The sequence below is a fragment of the Aptenodytes forsteri genome, unplaced genomic scaffold, assembly GCF_000699145.1.
Source record: "Aptenodytes forsteri isolate BGI_AS27 unplaced genomic scaffold, ASM69914v1 Scaffold175, whole genome shotgun sequence".
NCBI lineage: Eukaryota > Metazoa > Chordata > Aves > Sphenisciformes > Spheniscidae > Aptenodytes > Aptenodytes forsteri.
In genome coordinates this window covers 1,155,124-1,165,974 of record NW_008794723.1, presented here as the reverse complement: position 1 = coordinate 1,165,974, position 10,851 = coordinate 1,155,124, and the positions used below count along the sequence as shown (strand labels likewise).

At 36.8% G+C, this 10,851-nt stretch overlaps 1 protein-coding gene across 1 annotated transcript in view; it reads right to left on the bottom strand.

Annotated features, from left to right (window-relative positions):
• Nucleotides 1-1,949: 1,949 nt before the first annotated feature.
• The window catches only part of WDCP (WD repeat and coiled coil containing), a 16,063-nt gene continuing 7,161 nt past the window's right edge, over nt 1,950-10,851 (bottom strand). Inside the window, exons 2-3 of the mRNA XM_009273871.1 lie at nt 5,875-5,997; nt 1,950-2,116 (exon numbers count right to left, since the gene is read on the bottom strand). Of these exons, the coding sequence (XP_009272146.1) occupies nt 1,950-2,116; nt 5,875-5,997 (290 nt within the window). The remainder of the gene's footprint in view (nt 2,117-5,874; nt 5,998-10,851) is intronic.

The following is a 10,851-nucleotide window of genomic DNA, read 5'->3' as shown; positions in this document are numbered from 1 at the left end:
GTGTATTTGCAGGATTAGAAACATCTGCTGCTTTGAAATGTGCTATGTCATTTAGAAATTTCCCTCACCATACTAAGTCTGTGAACCTCTGTGTTACTTACTTGATTTCAATGATTTGTGCTGATTTCAGTGAAGGAAAACACGATTTAAACCAGATTTTTAAAGCAGTAATAATACAAATACCTTTTTCAACACAATTTTAATGCAAAGTAGCAGGCAATCCAATTAACCAAATAACTGTAAAGTAATAGATATGTTTAATAGTTAAAAGGTCAGATTTATTTTGTTGGTTTTTTTGGGTTTTTTTTACAAACAGGAATGCTCCTTGAGGCTGCTTAAAAGGATCTTTGTGAATGAGGTAGTACACATATACCCAGCTACATTGCATACCTGTGGTTGTAGGCGACTTAGAATGATGATTCCTTTGTCTCTGGGAGGATACTTGCATGAGAAGGACGCTATTTAATTCAATGAATTGAAACTGTTTCCTTATTTCAGGAATTTAAACTGTTCCTCATGAGATTTCTGGCTGCATTACTGCAATGGTACTAATGCCAAACCTCCAAACCCATTAAGTGCCCTCAGACCATAGATCTACCTTCTCAGTCCAGCCTTGGTATGGGGTGAAGTATTGTAACTGGATTTTACTGTATCTGTGCCCTATAAACAGGCTTGCCATGGTTCCCAGACAGGGAAAAATGACTCTCCAGGAGTATTAACAAGACCCAAAATGCACAGTATGACAAATAAGTCTCAATAGTAGCTTAAATAAGTCTCATCCCTTTTATGTTTCCCTGAATGTACAGGGTGAAGCAGGCATGCCTTTCTATAGTTTCTGCTGGGGCCTGTCCAGCAGTACAAAATGCTAGGCCTCAGACACGTGGCTACTCATTACACTTTACCCATCTCTTTGCATTTAGAGGAAGAAAAGTTAGGGAGTTCATTCAGTTCTTCCCTTATGCCTATTTCTGTCACCATAATCATCATAGTTTAATTTTCATGAATCTGCCTGCTTCTCAGATGTATCTGTATTGCCTCTTGTCTCTGAGGGTGAGGTTCATCTGACTAAATGTAAATGTTTGTATTTAAACTAGTCACTCTAGCTTGCTTTTGCAGTCAGTGGAAAGGAATAGGCACTTATTTAGTTATTTAATAGGGGTGGTTCACCACGATCAGTTTTAGAAATCTGTGTTAGGGCATGAGTAATCTGCTGTAGAAGTGCTTTTCTTTTTTTGACTGATCATACAGGAGTCTAGATAACAAGTTCAGTGTAGACACCTGCATTTAGCCAAATGAAATTTACGTTCAGTGTCTTTGATCCTTAATTTACTTTGCAAGGTTTTTTCTTTCTCTTCTGTGTGCATGTATAAATCTACGTGCTGTGTAAGACACTGACAGGAGACAGTGATGCAGCCTTTTTAGTAACTGAACATTTTCATATAAAAAATAAGCATTTCTGAAAACGCAGCTTTCCATGGGATCCAACTGGAACAGCAAAGAGAGCCTGAAGCAGTTTTCTTTTTTTTTCCCTTCCCAGTTTTCCTTAATGAATATAAATGCTCTTTAGTTGTATTTTCTTCATCTTTTGTGTGGACTGTGCATGTGTATTAGCTAGATCTGTTGTTACTGCATGGTTTTTAGCGTAATATGGTTTCTCGAAGAACACCCTGACCACAATTAAAGTAGAGGCTGGTCTCTTTGTTCCAGTCCACTGGCAGCCATTAATAACAACTGTGGTAAACTTCACTCTAGGTCTGATACTTCAGAAGAAATCACGAGGGTCCAGCCAACCCTAGGATTTAGCTGTAGTGTAAAACCATGCCACAGATTTTACGGTTAAAATACATTGAAAGTAGTGAAGACAGCTTTCTAGTTGCGCAGTTTCTGACACTGCAGAATGTCTCTGTATTGTATTAGAAAAGAAGGTCATTAGTGTTCTTTGTCAGAAATTATGTCACTCTGCTTGGTGGTCGCGTTGAAATGCTTTTTTTGTAGGAGTGACCTCCACAGGCTTCTGAACTGTCAGTTCCATCCCTTATGATTATCTCTTGTGTTGCTTTGAATATTAATGGCACAAAGCCATCCTTGTCTGCAGTGAGCACAATCCAAGAAGAGCCTACAAAAATTAAGCAAGAAAAAGAAAATGAGTGTACTGCTCTGGTTACGTAAAATGTACAAGCACGTTTTAAAAAGTCAGCCGGCATGCGAGCAGAGCAGGCTTTCTTTTTGTGCACTAAAGCCTTATTACGCTAATGACATTAAGGTCTTGACAATCCATGCTAAACACACCATTGTGTAAATGCGAAGGGGGGCTAAATGAAAGGTCTTGAAAGGTTTGAGGTATTTTGTCCCTTATTTAAATTAAGTTGAAAAACAAGGTGCATCTTTGCCAGTTCTGATAAACCATAAGTATCTCCATTTTCTGAAAACTCAGCCAGCCTTTCCATGCTGACTTTTGTTCTAGTGACATCTACTTCTGCTTATCCTTTTTGCTCATCTGCTCTATCCAAATGATAAAGAAATCATAAAACCTGAAAAAATTGGCAAAGAAAATGATTGTGCTGTAGTTGTTCTAGAAGGAAGTGGGGGTTTCCATCTCCTTTACTGTCAAGCCAAGATTGTTCAGTATGTTTTCAAATTCATATAGCAAATGGAAGGAAGTTACACCTTGAAGATGATTTACAGAAGATATGAAATACAAAAGATGATTTACAAAAGATTACAATAATAAAAATTCTTGGCCTTTAATTATTTATCAAATTTTCTCATAAGAGAATGAACAAAACCTGAATGATATTTTTAATCCTTTTTTTTCTGAAAAAAAAAAAGGCAAGATTAAAAAACAAAGACATCAAAATCATTCAGGTTCACTTTCTGTATTGCATAGAAGCAGAAAATAAACCTAACCCCCTTTTTTTTTACTTTCCTTTGCAAATCAGCTTGACAATGAAGCTATATGTACCATATATATTTTTTCTAGTGATTAATCTGTTTCCTTTTGGACTGGATATGGCAGTTCTTACAGAAAATAGTGAATTCTCTATTTGTCTTTTTTTCAGTTTGACATTTTATAAAAAAGAAAAAAAAATCTGTGGCAACTGAAAAGCATTGTGGGAGCCCTTGTATCACACGTTTTTCTTAGAGCATATGGTCCTGTCATTACTGAGCAGGGGCATTAGCTGGGATCTGAGGTAAAGAAAGCCCTGTTATGTTCTGTTGTTGCAATTTTTAATTTTGGGAGGTAAAACTGTGTTTTGAAAAGGAATGTGAAAAAAGGAAGTGTAGAAAATCCAGAAGAACCATGCTTAATTTTTGTCAGTCACAACAAAGCATGTTCCTGGACAAGGCAAATCTCCCCTCCTTATACTATTAACAAAGCACTTTTCCAGGCTGCTACACTATTGTATGTTGTCATGTCACCTGTTACATCATAAGAAGATTGTCATTCCAAACCATGAATCTTTAATCTTCTACTCTTAATACTTTCTTTCTAATTCTGGACAGACTTCAGATTCTGTAAGCAGTGGGCCTGAAAGTGGAAATTCTGCTGTCCGAATCGATAGTTACATTGTTGGTCAAATTGATAAAGCATACTCTTTTGTCCCACTTTTGGGACTTTTTATTTTATCCATTGAAATGTTTGAAATTCTCTGTGTCGTTGATAACACTTGCTTTGAAACATATCCCACAAAATATTTCAGTGGTGGAAATACCTTGTGCAGTATGTAGTACCCTTTTGCTATGCACAATTATTACGATGATGACCCGCCGAAAAGAGAGACTTCTGTGTGCTAATACCAGAGCACTATATGACAGGCTATATTTAGTACAGGTAATGGTATTACAGTCCTGGGCTTAAAGTGCACATGACGAGGCCAAGTTCATTGCTCGTATAACTCTGATGATCTTAATAGCCTTGCTGTGGGTATGAATTTGGCCTACAGTTGTGAACTTCTTTTTCCCAATATATTCCAGTTTAAGTGTTTATTCATAGCAAAAACTGCCAGGCTGTCATTGCAATACAAGCGCGCTCTTCATTACATCCCCTTTAATTATACAGTATTAAAGGATGGGAGTGATAGTTTTAAACATTACAGTTAATATTCATGCCTTGCGGCAAAGGAAAGATGTAGGAATATAAACCTGTATTGGTCAGGACTGAATAAAGAGCTACATAACTACTTCTGCCCCAAACCTGATAATTTTGCAGGATTTTGGTGAGTTTTAGAAAGATTCTTGTTTCAGTTGTTCTTTTTGCCATCAACAGACAGACTCAATTTCAGAAAAGCCGAGCACCGCATTGAACAGAAAGAGGGACATGTTAGGATGATTCTGAGACACTGTCTTTTTGATATCTCTGAAGTCTAATGCAAGAAATTGGAGTGGTGTTCTAATTAAATATTAAATATTCAACTGTTCTATAGAGCTGAAAAGAGGTTTTCTCAGGTCCATTATTATTTTCATACTGAATTCTAAATCTCTTTTTTCATTATGGGCATTTGTTTCCAAAATCAAGAAGTGGAAGTACAGGTTAAAAATGGCATCCTCCGTGCCATGCAAGGGCAGAAGCCTGCTGGGAAATAGGTCAGGCCTCTATGGCAAGTGGAGTATTTTCATATTTGCTTCCACTGCACTGTACAGTCAAGAGAGATTGTTGACAAAAATATGAAACCTGCATATCCTCATTTTCTTGTACAACTCTCAAAAACTGCTGTAAGCGAGGGGAAAACTGAAATTGCCCAATGTGTCTTGGATAAAGGCAGCTCTCCTGATCTGTGTTGTATTTGTAGCCCCTTTTCTTCATTCTTGTGGTCTCATCAACAACAAGGAGATAAGCAGAATATGAATGGCAGAATAGTGCTTATTTTACATCTCTCTTTCCCACTGTCCTTGGTGCCAGCACCAGTAACATCCCAGGCGTAGTTTTTTTTCATCAATAAGCCTATTGTATAGCAGTCTGGTATGTAACATCATTATTTAGAAAACTGTAGCTTATATTATTACTTCCCTTTTCTTTTTGATTTCACCAACAGTTGAATTAATTTCTCATAAGACAGAGTATACTGATTAAGCCAATGCATCTCAGCCTGTCAGGGGCTAAGACAAGGGGCAAGACAGAGAGTAATTTATGGATCTCTCAGTGTGGAAACCATGCAAGGAGATCATAATTACAGACAACTGTTGTGTAGCATAAGATCATAATATACTTAGACTGTGATGAGAAAAGCCATCAGAAGCATTATAGACAAATGGCTAAAAAATAACAGTATGTATGTTGCTGAGAAGCTAGCATACGTGAACAGACAGGGACAAGGTAATGCAGAGACCAGCCTGGGGCTAGGATTTCTGTAGCTGCTTCTGTCCTTACAAGTTAATCAGAGGTGGGTGGTAGAAATGTGAGATTGGCAAATTAGAACATTGAGTTTCATTGTTTATCTTGCATTAAAATAATCCCAAATGCTACATGATACATATATATATATAGTTCTCATACTCTGAGAATGAATTTTTCTCCAGCCTACCCTCTATTGTGAGGTCTGGGACATGCTTGTAAAGATGGGCAAAGCAAAATGCCAAAAGGCCTCAAGGAAGCATTTCTGTTTGCAGGTAACACAGTGTACCGATTATTTTCTCAGCCTTCCTCTGTAGAGGCATCTAACATATTACTCTGGTAATAGGTAGTTCTGCAGCTACTTAGCATTTAAGTGATTTCAAGAGACACTCTGTCATATTTCAGACAAAGGAAAACACATACTTCTCAAAAAAAGTTAGCTATCAGTTTACTACACTATAGGGTAATTATTCTACCACAAATGCCTCTTTTATGCTAAAAATCTCAGGTGAAACCAGATACCGGAAATAAAAAGAACATACCGTGTTTCATTTCAATAACGGGCAGATCAAACAGCTGCTGGACTAAATTCAAATGGATCTTGCCATCACAGAGGAGAACATCTTTTGTATCTTCAGTAACTGCTCCATTTGAAAAACTTTTCTTCAAATGCATATATGTAAAAGAAAAGATCGTGTTAAAAGCTTAGACATTGTGCCTGAGTTCCTTTAACCATCCCTCTGCTCTTACTCCTTTCAGTTCTTTAGTCATTGTGCTTTTTCTTTGTCTGTCTTTGCTACAATTTATAGATGACACCATCATGCAGTGTAATTCTAAGTGCAATCTCATAGTCCCATGTGAAGAGGAATATGCCTCTTTGCTTTTTGCTTTGTGTGCTTATGCAGCTCAAAACTGCATCAGCCCTGCATATATAATGTATTAGGTCATGCATATATGTGTCCGTTGGGCCTTTCTGCCTGAAGAGTCAATTCAGTGGAAGGGAATATATCATGCCTGGAATAAAGTTGTCCAAGATGCTACCAGAGCAAATGAGTACTCTGTTCAGTTTCAGTTGTACGCGTGGATGATTTTGATAGTCATTGGTCAGCTATTCCACCCCAGGAAAATAACCTCAGTTCTGGCACAGAGAGAATTGCAGAGACACTGGACATAGCGACAGTCTCTCTGAAAAGCTGTCATAACAAGGTAGCTTGGGAATCCTGTGACTTTCTTTGAAAGAGAGGGAATGTATGGATTTACAGCCCTGGAATTTGCTCTGACATTCACTAAAAGAACACACTTGAATATAAAGGTGGCATATTCGTGCTTCATGAAGTTTAGCTGGCCTTGAGAATTGACACCTTTGTGTTCCGTCATCCTGATTACTGCAAAGTGCAAGGACCACAAAATAGTTGAGCTAATACGGTTATGGAGTGGATATATATTTGCATTTACATTTTCCTATCTGCTGTCATTTGAAAGTCATTTTAGCATTAAAAATTTTCCAGTGACTCAATGCCATTATAAAATATATGTGAATTGGACATTTTCTTCTAAATAATCTTGCTATGCTTTTCCTGTGAATTTCATTTTGTTCTTCCCTCTCCATACTTTCCACCTGTGTAGTTCCCATGTGTTATGTTTTTCTTTTTCCTTTGGCATCCCTTATGTTTGCAGTACCCCCAGATTTAACATATTTGTTATTTGAATGAACAGTCTATTTATCCCACTTCTTAGACCTTTTGGTTTTGTACATTCAGGAGGGATCCAAGTTAACGTTTTAGAATGGGTCGAAAAGATGTCATCTATCCTAACTCCTGTTCTAGTCCTACCCTGTCTGTGTCTACTTCATACCCTTGAATCTTTCCTGCTAGTATGAAACTTACAGTTGAATGAATTCACAACTGCATCTTCTATTTCTGTGCACAGTGATCTAACCTTTGACTAAATAAGTGTCTCTTTTAATGCTTGTTTTCATTTCTAATTGTGCTGTCTTTTGACTCAGTCGCTCTCTCAGTGAACACGTGCTTTTTTTGCTGTGTAACAACCTTTCTAAATCAATCACTTTCATTTTTCTGTACATAGTATGTATGCTGTCATGCAACCACATTGGATTCTGTAAATCAGAATGTCTACCAACTGTTGCAAAAGTATTTTTTCCCCACTCTGTCATAAATTAGCCATGCAGATAGTCTATGGCTGATTGTTATTTATTTATGTGTTATGATTGATTGAAGATGTAAGAACCGTAAAAATCTTTCCGTTAAAAACATAAACTTCCTGACTTTCAAAGGTCTTATCATCTCTTTCCCCATTCAAAACAGCCAGAAATGTGTTGCTGTGTAATTAATAGGGAAATATCTAAGGAATGCATCAAAGAAGTATCATTTTCGCAGTCATAAACCTATAGTAACTTTTTATTACAGCTATAACTATGTAACAGAACTTTGTCATTTTTAGGTCTCTTCAAATTATATAGTACTATATTCTATTGAACTTAAATACACTTAAAACTCAATGGGCTGAATGTTCAGCAACGAGCATGTGCTTTGCATTTACATTGCAAAGATGCTATTTGCCTGTATAGGTATTTGTGCAAAGCTTTTCATTGCTGCATATTGTGGATTAGCACATCTAACAACTACTTTGTTTTCCTGGATTCAGGTTGAAATAGCAGAGTTTATTCAAACTTGTACTTCAGTTAATGAATTACAGAAAAAGGTGGACTGTAAATGAGGCAGGCACATTGCCTTGACCCGAGTGGTTCATTTTTTCACATAGATATGCTTCGGCTCAAGAATAATTATAAAACAATGTAGCTCTGCCTCTGTTGACTTGAAATCAGTTGAATGGAAATGTATACTAAGGATGACTTCGTTCTAGTATGTTTCCTACGTAGCCTTGCAAGTTATTATCAGAACAGCCATTAGAAGTGGAAGACATTTTTGCGTATACAAAACTACATGGCATCTATTTTTTATCCTAACCAGTTTTTCAAGTACAGACCTCAAAGCTTAAGTTTCCGAGTTGTTTGTCTTTCATCACTTGTGAGCATTCATATTAGCTATTCTCTCTGTCTTTGTCATATACTTCTGTTTATAATGATAAACTTAATCATCTTTACATTTATTTTTGTCTGCTGGCGAATTCTGTCAGGTCAACAATCTTCCTCTGTTTTAATCTTCTAATTATTTAGCCTTTTTTGTTTAATGTTTAAGTGATGATAACATGCTTTCTCTTTGAGAAATATGTTCATACACCTCTTATCATATCATAGATTAAGTGATTTAAACCCATGCCTTCTTGAGAGGTAGGTAACTGTTAGTATTCCCTTTTTATAGATGGTCAAACCATTACACAGGAAGATTAAGAGATTTACTCAAGGTCATAGAAGTAATTTGTGACAGAGTTAGAAATACAACTAAAATCTCACCTTAGTACTTCCCATTTTCATGCCTTAACCCAAAGACAATTTTCTAGTCAAATCTAAATTTAATCCACCTCTTCCCAAAATATGTATCTGGTTTTGCTATGTTGCTATTTATCTCCAATAGAAGCCAGACGACTTGCCATTCTCAGATTAAAATCCCCTATTGTTAGTTGTTTTATCCTAAACCGAAGTTTATTGGTAGACTAAGAACATATTAATCACAGAAGAAACAAATCTATTTCCACAGATGTGAGTGGATATTTTCAAATTAAGTTTCTTTAGCCAACTTCCTGTAGTATGTCAAGTCCAACTCTCCCTCAACAAAAATCCAACAGAAAGAAACCATCAATTCAAGAATTGTTTTCCTTCATCCGTGTCAGCCTGCCCCTTGATCAGATTTTAGAGCCTATAAAGGGTCTTCTGGGCAGCAGCCAGCCCATCGCAGCGTTGCCAAACTGTCTTTCAAAACTCATGTTTTGGAATGCCAATATATACGAGAAGAAAATCATTTACTAAGGCAAAAAGGGTTCCTGGATTAGATGTAACACACTGTATGTCTGCACCATAAACAAACATGTCTTTTATCACTTACCTGAACTCCACTGAGCAGTCAGCTAGTTCTGCCTCTTGACCTTTTTCACTATTTATCTTGTATTTCCTAATGCACTGCCTATACTTGCCTGGATGCTAAGATCATCTTCATGAACTTAAATTCAACAACTGATGAAACAGTGAGGTAAATAAGAATATGCTACCAGTCAGAATTGTTTTTACTAACACTGGGTTAGTGATCAATTGCAGTTTGAACGTGTCTTTCTGGCACATGGATATCTAGAAATGTAAAATGTTTTCCAGATGAGGCCTCATGGCTGTGTTGCCCAGTGTTACATTACGTACAGGATGCACCTCACTGATGTACCCACAGACTGCCTTTGTTCTTTTCATAAACGTATCACATTTTTGATTCATAGTCATCTTGTAGTCACTTAACACGTGCAAGCTTTTGTCATCCTTGGTTGTTTCCAGCTAATGAATATCCAGTTTATAGCAGAAATTCCTTCTATTAATCCTGGAATATATCACTATGCACTTCATATTAGTTCATTTAAATCCTTTTTTTTTATTCTAGATGCTAATATAATCAAATTACAGGTGCGATATCCTGATCCTCTATTGAAAATACTACTGACTTTATGCCATATGCAGATTTTATTAGCATATCTCATCAGAACATTAATGAAACTTTTAGATTAGCCTGAAGATCAATAATGAGAAAATCCACTAGTAAATTTCTTCCATTTTCTTTTCTATTACTGTAACCGTTTACTGTCTTCCTTCCAGCTAATTCCTTAACCATCTTATATTTCTTCTATTAATCCCTATTCTTTGCTGTTGAACAAATAATTTCCCCTGTGGCACGATTTCAAGTACTGTACTGAATTACAGGTATTTTAAATATTCTTCATATCCTTTGTGTTAATAATCTGTTCTTTTATAAAGGAAAGGTATCAGGTTAGTCAGTCACATTTCTGCATTGTAAGATGAATAGGGCTGCCTAGAACTCTGTTTTCATTTTCTTAAACCCTTGATTTCAGCTCTTTGTGTTGTGCTTCAGTGGTAATTTCAGTTTTGATACCTTAGTACCCATTAGTCAGCTTGCTTTTGCCTTGCCCCCACATTCATTGTGTGGGATGAGAAAAAACTAGTAAATTGAATAGACGTGGGGGTTCTGGCCCAGAAGACAATGAAAATAGAGTTAGATGGCTAAGGAAGAGCACTGAAGAGGAAAGAGAACAATGATTTTTGACATTTAAAGTACTGTGTCTCATTAAGCCTTGTGCAGCATTGCCACAGGTAGTATTAATTAGGTTTGGCAGCCTGCACTGCTCCCCTTTCCTGTCATGATTTCTACTGTTGCTGTGATTCCTGTCTGATTTTTAGAATCATAGAATCATAGAATCATTAAGGTTGGAAAAGACCTCTAAGATCATCAAGTCCAACCGTCAACCCAACACCAACATGCCCACTAAACCATGTCCCTAAGCACCATATCTACACGTCTTTTAAATACGTCCAGGGATGGGGACTC